General features: G+C 43.7%; 1 protein-coding gene across 1 annotated transcript in view; it reads left to right on the top strand.

Moving 5' to 3' along the window:
- The window catches only part of LOC146189522 (carboxypeptidase B-like), a 30,754-nt gene extending 8,706 nt beyond the window's left edge, over positions 1-22,048 (top strand). The window contains exons 5-11 of the mRNA XM_084604308.1: positions 228-326; positions 3,409-3,507; positions 5,838-5,948; positions 9,983-10,079; positions 12,983-13,185; positions 20,166-20,250; positions 21,478-22,048. Coding sequence (XP_084460434.1) covers positions 228-326; positions 3,409-3,507; positions 5,838-5,948; positions 9,983-10,079; positions 12,983-13,185; positions 20,166-20,250; positions 21,478-21,662 — 879 coding nt within the window. The 3' untranslated portion in view covers positions 21,663-22,048. The remainder of the gene's footprint in view (positions 1-227; positions 327-3,408; positions 3,508-5,837; positions 5,949-9,982; positions 10,080-12,982; positions 13,186-20,165; positions 20,251-21,477) is intronic.
- Positions 22,049-22,256: the final 208 nt, after the last annotated feature.

Genomic DNA, 22,256 nt, shown 5'->3' with positions numbered 1-22,256 from the left:
GAACGTTTACGCAACGGCCTGCTCAAAGCCTTTTGAAATAGTATTTTTCGTTTCACATGTGTGCCACATCGCTATAATCAGCCTTCTTTTTTTTTTTTAATACTGAAAACTAATTATCACCATACAGGCAAATTCCAAGTGTATTAAAAGTATGTTTCATTGAACGTTGGGGTCATAAAAAGGCCTTCTACTAATCCTATCCTATTCCTATCTCCTCCCCTATTCAGTTTAAGAGCGCACTCAAGGAGTATGCTGGGAACTACGACCACGTTACGTACACGTCTATCGGCAGGTCGTACGAAGGAAGGGACCTGATTGGTGTCCACGTGAGTGTTGCGACTGCAGTGCCTAATATTTATGTGCACTTTTATTATAAGCAAATGAATGGTGTCTTTGCGAGGTATTTGGGCATTTTAGGGCCACGAGGGAATGAATACAAAGATTGTCTATATTTATTTATGCAGGACTGTGTTGCCGTTTTGTGGAAACCTGCCTAAACTATTCAATATTTTCGACGGCAGAGAAAATGTTAAATTTTACGAGGAAAACGCACCTTTATCCACAACTGTTCTTTTACTCGTAGCTGATAGCATAGGACCATACATACATACATACATACATACATACATACATACATACATACATACATACATACATACATACATACATACATACATACATACATACATACATACATACATACATACATACATACATACATACATACATACATACATACATACATACATACATACATGCATGCATGCATGCATGCATGCATGCATGCATGCATACATACATACATACATACATACATACATACATACATACATACATACATACATACATACATACATACATACATGCATGCATGCATACATACATACATACATACATACATACATACATACATACATACATACATACATACATACATACATACATACATACATACATACATACATACATACATACATACATACATACATACATACATACATACATACATACATACATACATACATACATACATACATACATACATACATACATACATACATACATACATACATACATACATACATACATACATACATACATACATACATACATACATACAACAGAGACCGCGCAGTTAGCGACTCAAAACTGGCGATCCGCAATAACACGCCGGGACCACAAGTACCACGTATTCTGCAAAATTATCCCCACGACGCATTCTCTTAATCTAGAGACCCGCTCATGCTCCCCTTGCTGGTAATAAGGCGGCGCATACCTTCGCTCGAGAAATGTTCCGCCGAGCTGGGTTGCAGTCCACCCGCCAGATACTCCGTCAAGAACTGGTTGTCTTACAGAGAAATCATGCGCCTCTACAGGCTTACCACACTACAATTGCATCTACAGACAAAACGCTCTCCAAATCTCAAGTCGATAACTGGTGTTAACTTCAAATCAACGCCTTTCTAAATCCCCAGTTAGAAAGTTTATATTCGAAAGGTCTGTATTCCGACAAATGCAAAATTGTGGACCCAAAGCCGATCTAAATCATATGATATGGAACTGCCCACAGTCTTTACCAGCATGTCCCTACATATGCGACTGTGGTCACTGGGTGGCTCACTGGGTGGCCACTGGGTGGCACAGCCCCGACTTGGGGACCCAGATCAACACCCTCCAGACGGTAGACAACGCCGCCGTTACACAAGTAAAAGCGGCCCCCGTTTAATCAGGAGACGGTCATTCGGGACGCTCCGGTGTATCCGCTGGTAATAGAGTTTCACCGCGACGCATTTCTAATCCATTTGTTGCCAATGGTACAAGAGAGCAGATATCCGGATTTATGTTATGCAGAAGCGCCATTTGGCTGCGGTCTCAGCACATTGCAAATCTATTCATTTTTTTTACCAGATATAGATACGACAAAAGCTGTAAGGTGTCGTGCAACCGTGAATACCACATGATATAAAACAATACGTATGCAGTTACATGGCGAAATAGACCAATAAAATTGGCCTAAAATTTTTATGTAATCATAAGTTACCAGAAAAACTACGTATGGAGCCTAATCTTGAAATCTATCGCATGCGCTGAGCACTATCAAAATGCTCCTGTGTCAAAGTCGCAAGAAAGGGGCATCGGTTCAGGTATTTTGAATATTATAATTAGAATCAAACCATTAAACCCGAATCATAGTCATACCTCCAACTTACCTATGACCGAACTAGGCAGGCATATGAAATACATCGATAAAGAACAGCACCGGGAACGAGACGAAACAAGAACGAAGAGGAAAGAGACAGAGTTCAGTCGTTCAGTCGTGTCCAACTCATCGTGGCCCTATGAACCATATCACGCCACGCTTTCCGGTCTCTAACTATCTTACTAACATCACATAACTTCATCTGCAGCGTCTCGAGGATGCCATCTAACCATCGCGTTCGCTGCCTACCCCTTCTCCGGTCGCGGACTAATAACTGAAATTACGGACTTATAAGAGATTGCGGACTAATAAAGACTACAGTTGCGGACTAATAACACGAAATTTTCATTTCGGAGCAAACGCATTTAAACATACATAAAGACAGGCGTAGATGAATGGGGTGGAGCCATGGCAATGATACGCGATATCCGAAGCACAACGTAGTCATGTCAAAAGAAAGAACTTTGAAAACTCAATCCATAAAAACGGTGTGAAGGCCGGGACAAAAACAGGTGAGAACAGATAAAACCACAGTAGCTTAGCCAAAACGGCATGTAAAGCCGTTAAAAGACAACGTTCGCCGAAAGCCAGCTTAGTCACGTCAAAAAACACTTAAAAAAAAAACTAAAAGCTGTAATAGACGGTGTAAAGGCCGCGACAGAAACAGATGAAACCAGATAAAAGCACAGTAGCTTACCCAAAACTGCGTTAATACGCGCTAAAAGACGACGGTAGAAACCCGGATTAAACAAAGCCTGTTAAAGGCTGGTAAAATGACAGAAAGCGTGGGAAAGACTGAAGAGTAAATCCCGGGAGTGGAAATCGGAGGATGATCCGTCTCTTTGTACTTCTGATTTCAGTAATACGGGTGTAGGTTACAGCAATAGTAAAGAATTCTGTCGAGAGTTGGTTGAGGCATATTACATTGCTAAGGCTGAGGACAACTGTGTGGCTGGCTAAGGCATCGGTTAGCCTTCATGGTAAGGAATTCGCTCTATTAAAACAGTCGTTACTTAGACCTTGAGTTGAATTTTTCTCTTGCCACTTCCCCGGTTGTGTTGTGCGCGTGCTTTTCAAAACAAGTCTTCGTTGTCTTCTTTCATTCAATAAACACTCACTTGGTAGTCCAGCCTTGTCCTGTTCTCTTCTTCCCCGTGTCTCGTCCTTTGGCTGGTTTAAAATGAAATATTTTTACTCCGTGCTCCCAGATCAAAGCCAAAGAAAATTTGCCAATTGTGTTTTTCGAATGTGGAATTCATGCCAGAGAGTGGATCGCTCCAGCCACTTGCCTCTACATCATCGATCAGGTAAGTGAAATTTGTATTTTCGCTCGTATATACCACCCAAAATACTGGAGGCCATGAAACCAAGGTGAAGGTTATGGCAACTACTCTGCGAGAAGTTGATTATAGCAAGAATTAAGCTGTTCATTTTTAAGCAGATGACAGGGGACACTCTGAACGGTTGCATACGCGGTAAAGGTGATGTCGGCGTCTCACAGGCAATGTCATGGAATACTACCTTTTATGCCTGTTAACGTACTCGGCACCCACATTTTTTTTTTACTTTACATTTACATTACATCAGGTAAGTGAACACATGATATAAAACAATACGTATACAGTTACATGGAGAAATAGACCAATAAAATGGGCCTAAAATTTTTATGTAATCATAAGTTGCCAGAAAAACTACGTATGGAGCCTAATCTTGAAATCTATCACATGCGCTGAGCACTATCAAAATGCTCCTGTGTCAAAGTCGCAAGAAAGGGGCATCGGTTCAGGTATTTTGAATGTTATAATTAGACTCAAAGCATTAAACCCGAATCATAGTCATACCTCCAACTTACCTATGACCGAACTAGGCCAATAAATAGACAATCTGCTGGTTGCAAATTTTTCTTCCGATAACTTTGAAACACGTACGGCATTTTTTCCACAGACATAACGCTGAATATGTTTCAAATGATGCACCGAGTGAAAAAAACAAAACTGTCGAGATATCTGCGGACTGTTTCAGTTGGGAAAAATATCTATAACATGGGGGTAGGTTATAAATATGGAAATGCGAAAGAAACCTTCCCCCAGAAAACTCAGTCCACAAAGAGCTCTTAGTTTTGCATATTTCTAAAATATTTTCTTTCGGCTCTCTCTTCTTGAGAAATGACTCGTGTTTTATGTAGGTGGATATTTGACTCCCGTTACACCAGATAATTTGTGCTCCCTAGAACGCGCTTTGAGCAAACGTCAGTTGCACTGAGCCTAACTCTGTTCTGCGGGTGTTAGTAGGCAAGCCCCCATTTTTATGACGTCAATTCGCCACTGTATAGCAACAATTTTCTATCGTTGAACTTTACTTCCTCCAAGATGAAGGGGCAAATAAGATTCAGCAACTGCACTTTCTGTTCCTGTTTTGTGCCTCCGCATGAGGTTGATAGGAGCGAACGTGATACACGTGACGGTTACCGACATCCATCGTATTGTTGTGTTCTTATATTCGCACGTGGCGACTGTGAGGAGCAGACGTTCAATGCAAGCTTACTACAACCAAACCAACTTTACGCATTGTAATAATTTCTATACCTACACTTTTACAATGTATCCTTTCCTCAACTTTGCGGCACAGTAGGGCCGAGACAGGGACATTGTGGTTGCAAACACAACTGCCCTTCAACAATTTCCCCGCTCTTCTTGGTTTTTTGTTGTTTGGGTGTTCACCAAAGGCGTTTTGGTGTTTTTGTGGTAGTCGCATTCGAAAACGATTTCTTTACAAGCCACAAGACAAAGTAAACATCTTTAAATATCGCGGTTTGAGCCATATGGAGCTCACTGGCTGTCTTAACGGCAGCCTCAGTCATAAGTGAAGCGTTGTGACGAGTTTGGGCACAGTGCGAATATTTTGTTTCTTGCCAGAACTGCAATTACAAGAGGCCCCCTGACGGGACAATTCATAAAGCTCGAAGCTAGTGAATATTTTAAGTGGAAGACTCGAAGAATAGTAGAGATGTGGTGAACTGCCTTTAGATGACCGCTAACATAACACTTCCTCCGGATAAAATGTTAAAACCTCTAGACTTAAAGCTCTGAATGGCATAAATGATAATGAGGTTTACTCCTACAAGTATCGAAAATTTATTCAGGCTAACGAATGCCAAGCCAAATTTATTGATGCAGCGAAGCTCCATGTGCAACAAGAACTGTCCATTCAAACTCTTAACCCATATTTGATTATCCAACGATAGGAAGGTGAAGACATCTTAAGAGTCCACTGTAAATCGTGGTTTTGATGAAAATATTTTTGTGATAAAACTACACAAATGAATACTGGATTCGAGGATGGCTTAAGTACCCAATAGAAAAACCGCCTATTTTCAGTTTAAAAAAGGGTGAAGATGACCAAATTTATGTCTCCTAGCGAAGGTATGGAAGCACTAGCACCAATTTAAAAGGCAGTAAACATGCTCAGGCTGCCAAGTTTTAGCCTCCAAGAGAACGCGTTGTTCAACTTGAGCCTCGCTTCATTCGTACTTAAGGATTTTTTATTTATTTTCTCTCCGTGGTGTTGAAAACGATTTTAGCTAGATGACGAAATCCGGCATTAAATCAATGTTTCTCTTTTCGCCTGTCACTTGCAGCTGGCGACGCAGTACGACAAAGATGACGACATCAAGCGCCTGGTGTCAAAGTACGAATGGCGCATTCACCCACTCGTTAACCCAGACGGCTATGAATACTCGCACAACGAGGTGAGTGACCACCTTAACCAGTCACGATGCTCGCAAATAAGTTGCTTATGCGCCATAACACACAAGACGCTAACAAGCGATATAAACTGCTGCATGAAATGACAGTGAAAACGCCGTGGAACTGTCTCCTTCTCTTCTACGGTGCGCCATTCTTGATCCAGTCTACAGAACTCGTGGATCGGCTCCGAGCAACGTACGGTTTAATGTAAGAACGAATTATGGGCTCCAAATCACTTCGTTTAATTGAGTTTTTCGCCACAGAAAATGCTTATTTATACACTGATTTTTATTGTCTTGTACTAATGCTGAACTTTCAACGTACAATGTCAAGTAAGGAGCAATGGGAGTGCGTAGCAAAAGGGTAGGCATTATCGCTAAAGATGAGGGAAAGACGACGGAGTACCTTCCACAAACCCAGTGACTGCTACCGAGAGTGCCGGCAGCCTATCGCTCTGTCAACAGCAGTGTAGCCGGCTGTCGAAAGATTAAATAAACTGCGATTGCTCGTACTCAACCCTGAAATCACGATAACCCGCTGCAATGCGAAACTCTTTTTGACACAGTCGGAGACTGGGAGAGTGGATTGGAGCAGCTAAATCAGACTATTCTACCACTTTGAGGACACCTATATAAAAATATTGAGAAAACTAAAAGGAAGGTTCACTGGGGCAACACAGGCGTAAAGGCAACTGAAGAGTTTGTTTTGATCGATTAGCGTTAATTATCGTATGTTAGAACTGTTAGCCCGGGTATCTTATTTTTCCAGGATTTTGATTTATTTGAAATGTCTTACCTCCGTGGGACCTGTATCATTTATTATGCTTCCGAAGTTGGCAGGATCGGCATCGAGGGAGCGCCTGGCTTTACCTAAGCTCCACGAACGTGACCAACTGACCTAGATATAGATTATCTGATTCGAGGTCAAAGGGTCAAAATGGGGTCAAAATCAATTTTCAGTAGCATTGTGCGGCTCAAGTTGGCACCTTGTCCATTCGGCAATGGCATGTGGTGTCACGAGGTCGCACAAGCCGCCGGGTGATACAGATGCTTCACTGCCCCACTCGACTGAAGGTATCAGACAATCGCACAGAGAGCTGCAGTGCTATCAAGGGCGTCGCTAATTAAAGAGCCCAAGGTATTCGACAAATACAAACCATAGCTTAGTCAGATCGAGAACTTCACTCTTACCGATCTTACAATCCTGAAAATTATCTATGCTGATGGCAGAGCAGCATACATCCAGAGCAGTGGGACTGAACAGATCACAAACAGCGCCCTTACCGACAAGATGCTATAGTTTAGTTCCGATTATAGACCTAGAATTCCATCTTCACATTAAAGCAAGTTGTCATTGTGGATATGTTGTTTAAGCGACCATTATTTGAAGCTGTGTTGGTTGGAGGAAGTACCTCTTATGTTAACAAGCGTGGAAATGTCACCTGACGATGAAGATATATGCGCTTAACTACCAGTATAGACATGTCTAGTTCCTATCAGTGTGTTTATAGCAAGCCGCACTTTGCAGGAGCTGCCATCTTAGCCAGCACGTCTAAAATAGTAATCATGCCCTCTCGGGCCACTGGGCTCTAAGTTAGAGACGTTACTCCCAGCGCATGCAGGTATGAGTGGATGGTTTGGTTAAAGTGGAACTTATATCTAGCTGGTTGGAGTGGTCAGGTAGCAGATCACAACTCTATATTTAGGAGAATGTGCGAGCACCATCTGACTCCCTGCAGCCGGCGATATAACACTAATAATTGTATCTCATGAAATTAAAGGCGCAGTATCTGCCACATTTTTCTGCTGCGGACACCTAACCGCCTCGTAAGAAAGAGAAGTAATTTCGATCACCTGGGGATCTTTAACTTATTACCTGCAGCCCTCCACTATGGCTCCTCTTTCTCTCTTTCAACTTGTACTCCTACCAAGTGTCACAGATGCTGCGCCTTTCCCTTCCTGTGAACTAATTATTATTATCATTAAAAAAAGAAGCAAGGTGGAGTGAAAATGGAAAGAGAGAAAGCGCAGCCGCAGTGAAGGGCTACGAAGTAATTTCGACCACCGAATCTGTGAACATTTTTAGCTTTAGGATGAGAATTGATTCTCACGGAATACTTGAGTCTTTTTGCGAGAAGCTAATCTTCGGCTACTTACACACGTTGGTACGGAAGGATGAACGGTGTCTTTCGTAAATTGTCGCCACAGACAACTGTGCATTAATGCCTGTTTGTCATTTGATGCTCATATGAAAACCGCGGTATTACCAATCAAAACTGTTATTTAGACTAAATTTGAAATTTGTCCTTTTTTTCTGCGAAATTTTTAAAATATTACCTAAGTGTTTCGGAACTATGAAATATCGTGCACGAATTAAAATGTCTCTTGTAGTTACTTGGTGATGTCCCCGTCTATTAATTACATCCTTCGTGGTCCTCTTGCGTCTCGTGTTTAGTTGTTTTACCTCTAGGCACAAGAATTAGCTTTGTACCTTTCTTGTCGGGTAACTAATTTGTTTTATATTAATTTATTATCGGTCATGAATTGGCTACTGCTTCTTGAGGGTGCCAATAGTTTGCTGTGTTGTAAAATAATTTTTGAATTTATAACAAATGGCAATGTGAGCTTTGTTGATAGAAGACGTGATGCGAAATTTCCCTCCTGTCACAATAATTTTTCAGAGGTTGGATTTAGTAATTTGTTTGGTAGGGCAGCAGCCGGGTACAAAAGAGATTTTTAGACTTGAGATGCGTTCTACTGAGAACAAACAAACCAATATTTGGCGCTCTGGCCAATCAACATGATATCGTGATGATAGCCAAACAACATGGTAGCGTCGCCGTATAGTCGATTGTGACACCATGAACTTAATATGGCCAACATGGGTGACAGTATGGAACTCTCTGAAAATCGTCAATGAAGTTGGTCCATGCCACAAGTCGCGTGTACAAACAGAAAACTTGGTATCTGCTGCTTTAGGGGGTAGACTAGAGGGTAGAAAACGTGTCAAAGTTTCATTATAAAAACACTATATGATTCCCACTACAACCCGCAAATTGCAACAGATATGGTTGGAAGAGTGTGCTAATTTCTTAGTCACCATGAGTCTCAAATTGGCATTATATTTTACCTGAAACTGCCCGCTTACAAAACAAATTTATGGTGAAGTCCCGCTACAATTCATCTATTTTCTGGTAAACCTTTGTCTCCGCTGACATTACACAATATATACGTCATTATAACACAGCGAGGTGTCTAAGAACGAACTGCAGAAGTTAAGAGTACTGCGTATTTTATGGTGCTCAGGGAAGGATTGTTGTATACAGTAAACAATTTTGACTAATATTCTTATACATAAGTGAGACATTTACTTGCTGACATACAGTGGGCATATTATGATAAAGCGTTGACCTGGTACGAATATTGCTCGCTCCGCTTGCGATATTCCCGTTTTTAACTAAGGTACACAGTGATCGCGGCGATTGGGCAGAAATTTGGTTTAGCTGGAAAGGATTCGAAATCTTATTTGCTAACGCTTCCTTGCTCTCTTACTAGCATGTATCCTCTGCGTAGACGCTCTTTTGTTCCTTGTGCCCCAAAAAGCGCCAGCAAACCTGATTTCTGGGTACGAAAGAACAAAGAGAATAAAAAAGCAGATTAAGAAATTTTATCTTTTTAGCTTCCCACCTTTAGCATAAGTGTTGGAAAAACATGGAAGGGGCCCTTATGTGACCTCAAGTGAATTCAGGAGTCAGGATGTCAAGTTTGTGCCAAGCGAGTTTCGGTGGTCATCTTGGGTAAAAGCGTTTATTTTACCCACTTCCGCATGCTAGGTTAAACTGTTCATGTTTCTGAACAGATGTGGAAGAGACTCATGCTGGCCGCCCACAGAACTTACAAGTTGAGTGTAAATTTTAAACAAGCATTAAAAGAGACCCCCAAACTGAAGAAAACATTTGTATTGACGGCAGCCTTGATGAATCAGACGTTGGGAATATAAAGGTTAAATAAACGTTAACTAACCGTCTCTATTACAGGAGCGGCTGTGGAGGAAGACTCGTTCCAAGAGCAACACGGGCAGCGAGTGCCGAGGGACCGACGGCAACCGCAACTTTGACATCGGAGACTTCTGCCGTAAGTGAAAGTGTTTTGTTCAAAATACGCCTCCTTATTTACTGATGACAGTCGTTAAGTGCTTAGTCAAAATACAAGCAGCTCGTAGATAACTAAGCAGTCTTGTGATCGGATAAGAGAATATGTGTGCATTTTATACGACGCATTTCAAAACAGCAATACTCGTCATATTACTTTAACAACGCAGTTTAATATTCTATTCAATGCACAATCAACACTGCGGGATATCTGGCGCACATATATTGGTGGATGGTAACAATTTTTATTGCCACGAAATGAAAGGAATTATTTCGGGCTGGGGCGAGTCTAGGGTCGCCTCCAGTCGGGAACGACCTCTTGATCGCGCGGGACGAGGGCCAGTTGCGTAGTATATGGTCTTGAGTGGCCTGCTTCCCGTCACCGCAGTCGGAAACTTTTCCATTGTGTCAGTTGCTTTGTTAAGCTGTGGTATTAATTTCTGGATAGTTTCCTCCACCTTGGCTAGTCTTTGGTCTATTTTTGCAAATCTCTCTTCATAATTACTCTCTAAGTCATCTGTATCTGGCCGAGGTATCAAAGGTGCCTTTCGTTTGTTACGGCGGTTTTGATCTACTTCCATGTCCTCATTGCGGCTGACTTCAACGCGAGCGCAAGCCACAGACGACTGTTCATTTTTTGATTGCGCATTTGCAGTTTCTAGCTGTTTGATTTTTGCGTTAGACTGAGCTAACTGTTGTTGCAGTTGTCGGACTAACTCTGCCAGCTCCCTTACCTGTGGGTCGGGTGCTTGGCGTTGCTTGTCGTCTGTAAGTGGCGTCTTCCATCCCAACTGTTTGGCAGGTCTTCCTTCTTCTCCGGAGTTGGAGTTGATCCGCGAGCTGCGTCTCTGGGACGATGACCTGCTCCTATCTCTGCGCCCACTGCGTCCACGTAGAGGGGGAAAAGAGTCATCTCTTGGTTCCTGCAGCTGAAGTGGTTGACTTGTGGCGAGGTCAGTTGGGGGACTGCTGCTTTGCAGTGGCGGGAAGGATTCATCCCTTGGAGGTGGTTGTTGGTGGCCGCATTCAGATATGTGGCGCAAACAAAGACAAACACAGGAGAAGATCCACAACACACGCGCACAAAAATTAGCTGAATCACACCGAAAAAAACACTCACTTCTGCTGGAACCAAACCCTTTCGCAAACAGAAGGTGATGCATCTTGCCCGGCATGTCGAAGAAGCAATCCGAGCGATGAGCACATGTACCTGAGCGTAGTTAGGATGAGAACACATAAAAGGGCCCACAGTACAAGAAAGGTATCTCAAAATAACGGCTTGAGAGGCTAGTTGGTGCATCATCGTATTCAGATATGTGTTTGTCTTTGTTTGCGCCACATATCTGAATACGATGATGCACCAACTAGCCTCTCAAGCCGTTATGTTGGTGGCCGCGTTCTCGGGGACGGGACTGGCGGCCGCTTGGCGAACTGTCTGGGTCAGTGGCAGTGTCCGTGGGGGATTGTGAACATTTGCGCCTGTGGCTAGGCACGAAGCGGTATTTGCAGCTTCTGCTGCCTGTTGGATGTAAGCCTTTGCATACGATGCACATGGCTTGGCAGGTAGGTGGTTGGCCGGCTGGTGGGGAGTCGTGAGCGACGCCGCAGCGGCGGCAAGTAGGTATTCGTGGTTGGGGGCACACGTCCGCTCGGTGGCCCAGCTTGCGACAGTTGAAGCACGCCTCCGGGCGAGGCTTCAAAGGGAAGACTTCGAAAGTAAACCCCAAGTACCGCACGTATCGGGGCAGCTCGGTGTTGGCGAACGTAACGACGAAGTGCTGCGTCTTTCCCATACGACGCGCAGCAACGATGGGGAGATCGGAATTACGAGCGCGGAGCTCAGCCAGGATCTCGGCATCGTTTTAGTAACTGTAGGCTCGGTACAAAATCCCCCGTACGGAATTGTCCGGGGCTGGGGCGTAGGCGGCAACCGGGACTACTGTCTTGTCGATGGTGATGGTGCCGATCTTGGCGTAAGGCACTGCACGAGCATTGTCAGGCGTGCTCACTGTGATGGTGTTGTTAGTGGGGTGTATGCGGACTTGGTCGGCAGTAACCGCTAGGCGGTGGTCGACGTTGGCGGCTGCGTAGATAGCAAGTGCAAGTCGTGCGGGGACTACGATGTGAAGGTTCAGCGTGCCCTGTGGACGGAGGACGATCTTGAGGTGTTCCGAGGGCAGGCGGGGCAGAGGACGCTTTTTGGTCAAAGGTGGAGGGCGTCCACGTGGCCGCGGATTCGGTAGAGTCGATGTCGTGGCTGGCGTCTGGGCCTCGGCAGGTTGTTTCTTAGGCGGAGATGGTCTTCGGTACCGGCGTTGCATCTCGAACGCCGTCCATGAGCCATCGGATAACTCCGCGGCGGTAATGTCGGTGCCTTCCACAGTGTAAGGCATAGTCAAGGCGGTGTTGGGCTTGGCGGGACGCGACGTCGCCACCGCCGCTGCGCGCGAACGCGCCGATGTCGTGAGGCACCGATAGGCTTAGCTGTCGCAGCTGTTGCGGCCAAAAATATTTGGTCGAAAAATCATCAAACTGCTTGCCTTGGTCTGGAAATCACCACACCGGGTCCGGAGCGATAGACGACCGCCCAGGGCAAAGTTGGTAAACGCAAGTGGCAAGAAATACGAAATTTTGCTGTGAAATCTTGCACTTGAAACTACTTTCCACCAAACTCTTTCAATTACGGTTCGGTTCGAAAAGGCTACGATTATTTCTTGGCGGTTCTGTCCCTACCTTATGCTACTACCCTGACTTCTTATAACCGAGTTTCTATTATAGCCTACACGATGTGGCTTATTTGCTTAATATGGGTGTCGTTCTATACTGCCATTAGGCGGCATTCATAGCACCTATAAAAACGTATAATGTTGATCACACTTTATGCAGAGTACACCTCCAGCCGCGACCCTTGTTCGGACATGTACTGCGGCGATAGCCCTTTCTCGGAGCCCGAAGTGCGGGCCATTAGAGATACCCTGGAAAGTGTCAAGGGTCGCGCGGAGTTTTATTTCGCGATGCACAGCTACGGTCTACTCTGGATGTTCCCGTGGGCCAATACGAAAACGCCGTGTCCTGATTACGACCTTCTGGTAAGTGTACGCCTTGTTATTTCAGGGCAAGTTGATTTGAGGTCCGAAAAGGCGCAGTAAATTTATAACCTCAACCAGCACACAAACAGCACGCCGTGAAGGGAGTTGTTATACGAGATGACAACACGAAACGTTGTGAAAAAATACTGCTGGATAACATAACAGCGGACGGCCATGATTTAAAAGAAAAGAAATGCTGCCGATGACTAATTTGTTCAAAAGCGAAGCATATTCGAAAGCGCGACGCTTTCGTTTCGCTTTTTGTTCAGCTCTAGTTTCAAGATCACAAGTCTGGCAAAAATCGGCAAAATTGGTGGCTGGGTTCCTTAGTCTTAGAGGAATAAATTTGTTTAGGACAGTTTATTTTATGCTAAGAGCGCAATGAGATAGAGTTGTGGTTGCAACGTTATTGCGGGCCGATGAAGCGGATGACTAAGACCACATTCCATGCACAGCGCGGGAGTATGCTGCAGTTTACTTTAAGTGTACGCACTTACCCTCTTTACGTATAGATTTCTGAATATGTGACAGACTCCTTTCCTTGCCGCTCTTTCTTTCCTTTTTCTTAATTTGTTCCCCTCCCCACGTGTAGGGTAGCCAACTGTGCATCGCCTGGTTAACCTCTCTGCCTTTATATTCTATTTTCTCTCTCTCTCTCTCTCTCTGTATTACTGCTAGGGCTAATTGGCTACTGCGGGAGCTATAAGATTTCATGCAGACTTGGTACAAGACATTTTTAATTTCTTAATTTGAGTCATTTCCGATGGATGATTCTCATAAAATTTCAAAGCTCGATGCTTGCCTACTGAAAAAACTGTAAGGGGCAATAACCTCACATTTTCTCACCCAGTCTCACACAATTCACATAAGAAATCACGTACAATTCGCATATAATTGCATAAGCTCTCATAATTTCTTGTACATTATCATAAATTATGTACGATATTTTATGATAATGATGCGCATCGTATGAGACTCCATGCGATTAAATGAGATTTTATGGGTTTATTGCCCAGTAGAACTTTTGGTTTTTCAGTAGGGATAATTCCGAGATGCCTTTGGTTTCTTTGACTTGCCACGTCAAATTCCGGCTTCGCGTTAAAAGCGGTTTCAAACCACAGCCGATGGCCCGCAGTTCGTCTTTATTGTACCCTAATCAATTTCGGCTTATTCACTGCCCGCAGTAGTAACAGACCGAAACCGAATGACAATGCTTTATCTCACAATCTCCCAAGTTACCTAGTCCTGCTCCAAAGAAGGTAAACTTTTTCCCGCATATTGGTTGATAATATCGATTGCGCAGTCTGCCCCGCCTGCCACATAAGTATAACAACTATTTAAAACAGACAAGTGCATTTTGCGTTTCCACTAGATTGACCACGTGGGTGACGTGAAAATTCTCACAATGAAATATCTTTGTCGGATACAGTTGCAATGTATTCTGGAAATAAATACTGAACGAGCGTTTTTCATTGCCACGAACTAAGTACGTCTGCCAGGTATAGCTGTGTACGTAGGCACACTGTTAACCTGAACTTCATGCTACAATAGACAAGATCAAGCCCCGTAATAAATGTACTGAGTTCTTGCGATGTTGACTAACAAATGTCATAGATACGCGCGCCGGAATTATTTAGATTTCACTGCAGTCTACACATAGTTTGAGAGCATATTATCTAGTTTAAGAAGTCAACGTGAAAAAAAGAATAACGTTGAACATAACGAATTTTTGCAGTGCCCAATAAACTTTGACGGTCCTGCGGTCCTCTACATGTTCCATTAGGAACAGGAACAGGAATTCCTAGATGCGCTGACATCAGTCTAGGCACTCGTTTCCTGACTTAAAGGGACATGATTCGATCATCACGGTGCATCCTGGAAAGTTTTAGTTTTAACCAGTACTTGATTTCTCAACATCAGTGTGAAGGGATTTGACGAACATCATCATCATCATCAGCAGCAGCAGCCTGATTATGCAGGGCGAAGGCCTCTCCCATATTTCTCCACTTAACCCGGTTCTGTGCTAGCTGCATCCACTTGACCCCTGCGAACTTCTTAATCTCATTCGCCCACCTAACTTTCTGCCGCCCCCTGCTACGCTTTCCTTTCCTTGGAATCCAGTTTGTTACCCTCAGCGACCTCCTCTCTTCGCACTACATGTCCTGCCCATGTCCATTTCTTCTTCTTAATTTCTACTAGAATGTCGGTAACTTGAGTTATTTCTCTGACCCACTCTGTACGCTTTCTATCTCTTAATGTTACCCCTACCATTTTTCGTTCCATAGCCCTCTGGGTTGTCCTCAACTTAAGTAGAACTCTCTTGGTTAGCCTCCAAGTTTCAGCCCCATAGGTGAGTACAGGCAAGATGCAACTGTTGTATACTTTCCTCTTGAGCGATACCGGTAAGCTGCTAGTCATAATCTGCGAGTGCTTGCCAAATGCGCTCCATCCCAATCGTATTCTTCTTGTTATTTCCTTTTCGTGGTCCGGATCTGCGGTTACTACCTGTCCTAAGTAGACATATTCGCCTACTACTTCCAGTATTTCGCTACCTAATGTAAACTGCTGTTCCTTCCCGAGGCTGTTGAACATTACCTTAGTCTTCTGCATATTGGTTTTCAAGCCTACCTTTCTACTTTTCCTGTCTAGGTCATCAATCATTATTTGTAGTTCATCCCTCGAGTTGCTTAGCAAGGCAATGTCATCAGCAAATCGCAGATTACTGAGGTATTCTCCATCTACCCTTATCCCTAACTGCTCCCATTCCAAGTCTCTGAATACTTCCTCTAAGCAAGCTGTGAATAGTGCTGGGGAGATTGTGTCTCCTTGCCTAACACCTTTCTTTATGGAAATTTTGTTACTTTCTTTATGCAGAACTATGGTTGCTGTGCAGCCGCTATATATATCTTCCAGCACTTTCAAGTATGGCTCATCTACCCCTGATTTCGCAATGCCTGCATCACCGCCGAGGTTTCAACTGAGTCAAATGCTTTTTCGTAATCAAGGAACAAAGTTATTCAAGTTGAAAGCCAACACGAACTAAAGGTCAGACTCCACCAAAACCTTCCGGGCTCCCCCTCATTACCATACTAATTCTGCCCGGCTGAGAATGTTCTCCATGAAACAACCTTCCTTCTCTTCGCACAAATACAATCTGCAGTTAGGAAGGAAAATATTGCCCAAATAACTTAAGACCTTCTCTCTTTTTTTCTACCTTCTGAGTGTCAAATGTGAGATGGTATTAGAGTTTTGGAAGTCAAACAGTACATTTTTACGTCCACCAAAGGATACCTTTGGTAAGAAATTAGTTTTCCAAAATTTATCCCTTTTATTACGGATTTTAAAGCGCCTGCATATGTGGAGACCATATATGTCTAATTCGACATTATCATACATTTAAATCGCCCGATTGAAGTAACATGAAAGCTATGTCGAAATAATCCTGATCTTTTTGCGTTATAGACGCAACCATATTTAAATTGTTATCGTGTTGATCATACATTCTCGCTCTGTGTCGAAACCCTGTAAATAGGAGCAGTCACAATGCCCGCAACCATTCAGGAAATATGCGGTGGCAAGAGGGAAGCCAGGCAGACCAAGAATAAAATATCAGCTGGACATATGTATGACAAGAGCTAATCATTTTGCTTTTAACAAATCTGCTATCAAACATTATTCAGTAATGTTATGGTGTGCAGTATCAAGCTGATGACGACGTGCTGGTGTGACGCGGTGAAGAAGACGATGCTGCAGCTAAGCTGGATTCTTTCTGGTGGTGTGTGCCTGACAGTGAACTAGCGTTTACCGCTGCGTACTTTTTCTTATCATGCAGTAGAGGATTGCTGGGAGTACATAAATAGCCAAACCTGGATCTTTGTAGGGGTCGCCAGGTTGGTGCTATCATTACGCCATCCGACGCAATACCTTCGACAGCGGCACAACCAGCTCCCACCGTCGTCATGACGCAGCCTCGTGATCCGGACAATTTTTGCGACATCGATCATGTCGACGTAGAAGATTGGCTCGCTATGTATGAGCGTGTTCGTAAGCAGAACCATTGGGACGCGAGCCTCATGCTTGCAAATGTCATCTTTTATCAGGGAGGTACGGCGCGCAGCTGGTTTACAAGCATAAAGACGGTCTCACATTCTTGGATATATGGAAGGAGAAGCTCCGAGATTTATTTGGCAAGCCGATCGGACGCAATCTCGGCGCACAAAAAGACCTCTCATCCCGTGCCCAGTCTTCGACCAAATCATATCTGTCGTATATTCAAGACATTCTAGCTCTATGCCGAAAAGTGGACCATGCCATGTCCGATTCAGACAAGGTAGGCCACATACTAAAGGGAATCGCAGATTATGCTTTCAGTTTCCTGCTTTGCAAAGACGGTACGACAGTCGACTCAGTCATCCACGTTTGACGGCAGTTTGAGCAAGCAAAACACTGCCGTATTGCTCCCCGCTTCGACCGACCGCTTGGCAAACATAGCTAGTACGTCCTGTTGTGAAAATAATACAACGCTGCAGCAGCCATCTCATTCCTCCAACTTGACCAGGATTGTTCGTCGAGAGCTGAAACTATAACGCCCGTTGCCGTCATTCCTCAGCCGGCAGATGCTATTACATCCCTAATCCAAGCTGTAGTTCGGCTGGAGTTCACAAACGTGGGCCTCAACGCGAACCTGAGCTAGCCTTGGCTAGCCTTTCACACAGCCCTCGCTCCAACCTAACGTTCTAGTCGTAGTTGCTGAGGCTCCTACCACGCCCTTCCCGATGTGATATCGCTAACGCTATCATGACCCGATATCCCAACTGGATCCTGCTCAAAAAAGTTTGGTTTGAGGCGCGTGGTACGTCATCATCCGTCATCAACCTGGCCGGAGCTTCTGCGCCCTGTGTCTGCTTGCGCCTGCGGGCAGCGGGTTTCATGGCGCGCATCGCCTGGCTGTTCCCCAGCCTGTGGGACCCGAAGCGACCTTGCCGTTCCTCCGCCCCGTCCCGCCTCCCCGACCACAAGACACGACGAAGGAGACTGACCCGAGACGCCAGTCACACGACCACAAGACACAGCGAGAGCGCCGATGACTTTCTGACCCTACTGACCCGATATGCCGACCTCAGACCCCAACGACTCAAGACGCCACTACAAATGAACACATGACCCCTGCCCATGCCTGCGGTGCGTGCCTGGGCCTCGGCCATCGTATTTTGGAGACTAGTGATCCGATAGCCTCCTCTGCCAAGCTTCACCGGGAGTCATCGTGCCGGCAAGCCATTCTTTTCTTCCTTCTTCCTCTTCTTCTTAAGCCATCCAGACACACCCATCGTCATGCCATGGACTCATCAACATCGGCAAACTTCCTCGTCCGTAACCTATATCATCTATAGACGAGCCTATTGAATGCGAAATTTGCCAGCGCGTTGGTGCTTCATATCTTGGACAACAAGCATTTCCTCACTACACTGTCTTTTGCTTATACGTGTTCCTAGCAGATTCATAATTGCAAATCTGACGATGTCGTCAAATAAAGCGTTTTTTCTCAGTCATCTACAAAGACCCAATGGGTATATTTAACTTTCGCGCTCATAAGTTGTTGCTGACCGGTCAGCATATTTGTTTTTTTAGGAAACAGGATTATGGTCAGGGACGTATTATTGTCAGGGACTGCTAGCGAAATCCTCTCTTGCTATCGTACCTGTCAGCGGTTGCCTGCTAACAAGCGATACGAACATTTTCTCCACAACGCAGGTTCTTCGCGGTAACGCCGCGCGTACGGCTTATCTGTGATCGTTCCCCTAATACTATATATGGGAAAAGGTGCAAATATATATATTCTTTCTTTTGCGAACTCTGCTCGACAGGCTTGAATGTAAAGTATTTATTAGAACTAAGTTTGGCGGAGATTCATAGGCTAGCCAACATGAAGCATTCAAAACTTTTCCATTGCTTATTCGCGAGCTACGTATGTTACGTTAAAGTTTACCAGAACACCACATCGGCAAAAACATGAAATATACTTACAATAGGCGTAAATTCTAGCTCAGCAAGGTGCTTCACTTTCCAGAAACTTGACTGGCTGGCGGAAGTTATATGCTGTACATGAAAAATCAATAGCGGTTGATTGAGCCAGAACGTGGACCGCTATTGTGCGGGAAAGCAAACGGAATGTGCCAATCTGATTGCACGACTGTTTCTGTGACATACTGAGACCATGCGATGTAGTCGAGATGCCAGGAGCGCGCACACTTGGAAGTTTGAACACCTAATTTGGAAATAAATCGCTGCTTTTTGTGTTTTTTCTCGTGCCAAAACCTCCCATAGCTGATGGAGAAACAATCTGGTGGCCAGGGAGAAGGAGCGGTATAGGGTTGCGTCCAGTGAGTGAAAGAAAAACCGGATCAAAGTAGTAGCATGTAGCGATAACTTTCCAACACCAATGCATTCACTGCTCGGCGTTCTTCATCCGGAGTTCAATGATCATTTATTATTGCATTACGTGTGAAATATTATACTCCTTTAGCGGGCTGTAGAAAAGTCACATTCTTGTGTATGGTCATTGTAATATAAATTATGGCCTGTGAAGTTCTCTAGTTATCTGCGATGATCTATAGGTTACTCAAGAAACAAATACATATCTTGAAAAGGAAATTAATATGTATAACACTGAATTACAATAAAGTTTTGTGTAAACCTCATTCTTTTTCTGAATAGTTAGGAATGCGGTTCTCGCGAGCCTCAGCTATATGGTATTTCAATGACACGGGATTATAAGCGCAGAATACAGCACGATTCCAAAATAGACATGAATAAAGGAAGCGGAGCATAACTTTGGGTTGAGGTCGGCTAATAAATGGCATAAAGTGAATAAAAAAATTTCAATCAGGATATAACTATTTTTTCAAATAATGGCCCTCTTACACCTCCATTTTTCATAATACTTGTTGTACCTAATTGGGACTCAAGCTATTCTTTTACAGATGAACATCTCACAAAGGGCGACGGAGGCTATTAAAAACGTACGAAGGACTCACTTCGACTATGGAGCAATTTCGACGACCGTATGTAAGTGTCCTGCAAGATATCAACTGCACCTTGCTTTCACTCATACTGCTTACTAAATTTATTGCGCTATTTTCATCACGCAAAATGGATTTTCGAATAAAAACTCTTCATTGTATGCATGCAGACCACGAAGAATTAAAATACCGGTTGCGTAGCTAGTGAGTAGCTTCATTTTTTAGGGTTCACGTTCTGGTGATTTTTATCTGCGAAAGTTTCACGGTAAAGCCTGTGCTCACTAGGAGTGCACTGACCTGTTAGCAGGAATATTTTGACATTGTTTCAATCGGATTCTGATTTTGAGCATAAGAAAGCAGCTTTTTTAAAACCAGAAAACGATAACAATGTCATAGTATACATGAAATTCAAGCACTACAGGGAGGTCTCGTTCTCTCAGCACTGACACTCATATTAAAATCAGAAAAAAACTCGCAAAAATATTCAGGTGAAATAGGAATTTCTGCGCGAAATGCAAATGTAAAGCTGTTATGACAAAGGAACTTTCTGCAGTAACATCTGAAATTCCGTTGTTACAATGGAAATGGTATGCAAAATTACAGACAAGCACTGTAGAAAAGAGGTTATCAATATGTATATAAAGAAGCAATATTTAGAAGCTGAGGGGGAAATATAATGGTGTGATGTGTCTTATGTGAAAAAGCTCCACATAAACCGCGCTAAAGGCAGAGGACACCCTGCGTGGCGGTAATTTTTCAGAAGCTTTTACCGTACACATGGCACGATAAATAAATGAAAAAAGGTTTTAAAGATATAAACTTTATTTCCCAAAGAATGCTTCATGGTAATCTGAACCCCTAAAGAAGTGGCAACCCATACATTATTTCCTTCATGTAAGTAACAATTAAACGGGTCACCTTTACTGCCCGTATGTTAGTTCCACAGTAAAAAACGCTTTTATCGCTTCGAAAAATTGATTTAAGAAAACAGTGAACTCTATTACGTCGTTGGTACAGCCTAGCCTCACGTTTCCGCACATAAATGCCTGGTTTGAATTTACAGTGCCTTGCGCACAAACATGGCCGGTGGTAGCGACATCTCTTGCGAAAGCTTTTGAGGATGCCACTTGTCACCTTTTCATTGTATTGAGAGTTTAATTGATATCAAATAAGGCAATCGAAAATTCCCGCCAACCTTATTTTCCTCACCGCTTTTAATAACCGCGAATAAACGGGCGAACGGTGTACTGAGTGCTATTTTCGTGCATTGCAGACCGATCTTCAGGGCACAGTGTGGACTGGGCATATGATCATGCTGGAATCACGAAGGCATTCATCCTAGAGCTGGAGCCTCACCAGCAAACCTTCGACTGGAAGAAAGCCTTCATGCTTAGGCCGCAGGAAATTTTGGGCGCCGCCAAAGAGACCTGGGAGGGCATCAAGGCTGCAGTTGCCTAGACTCTGTGCTCCTACATGGATCTCCAGTGCTTTGGGAGAAAACCCTACAATGCTGATTATGCGGTATCGCAGGCGTCTGTAGCTTGACTCTTGAAGCTGATACGACTTTATAAACATCACGTGACTTATGATATTTGTCCTGCTCTATCATGGAGTCACCTCTTATGGATGCTCTTGAAGGCCTGCGCCTTCATTGCCGCCGATAATATTTTCCTTTTCAAATGTACGTCCAAAATTTTGTTTTTTAAAAATTCTTTATTATAATTGCTGCCAATAAAAATCAAATAAGAGCATCTTTTTATATCATTGTATATAATTTAGTGCAAGCTTTTGGTTTTAATAAAGAAAACGAAGGCAGTTCCGCCACGTAGAAGCTGCTAAGAACACTTTGGGCGATATTATTATTGGTTCTTCATTTTTAGCAGCGTGCTATGTTTTTAGTGGACCATGCTCTTATGATCGTACGGAGTGGTTAAGCGGCGCTTTATACGTTTCATGGGTGGTCTTTCTCACGATGCGGTAGCTCATTAGCCTATGTTATTTACCGCATGGATAATATTAGAGGTACACATTACGAGAAAGATGTTGAACTAA

The sequence above is a fragment of the Amblyomma maculatum genome, chromosome 5 (genome assembly GCF_055883805.1).
Source record: "Amblyomma maculatum isolate TAMU_Amacu chromosome 5, ASM5588380v1, whole genome shotgun sequence".
In the NCBI taxonomy this organism is placed as follows: Eukaryota; Metazoa; Arthropoda; class Arachnida; order Ixodida; family Ixodidae; genus Amblyomma; species Amblyomma maculatum.
This window is presented reverse-complemented; position numbering and strand designations above follow the sequence as displayed.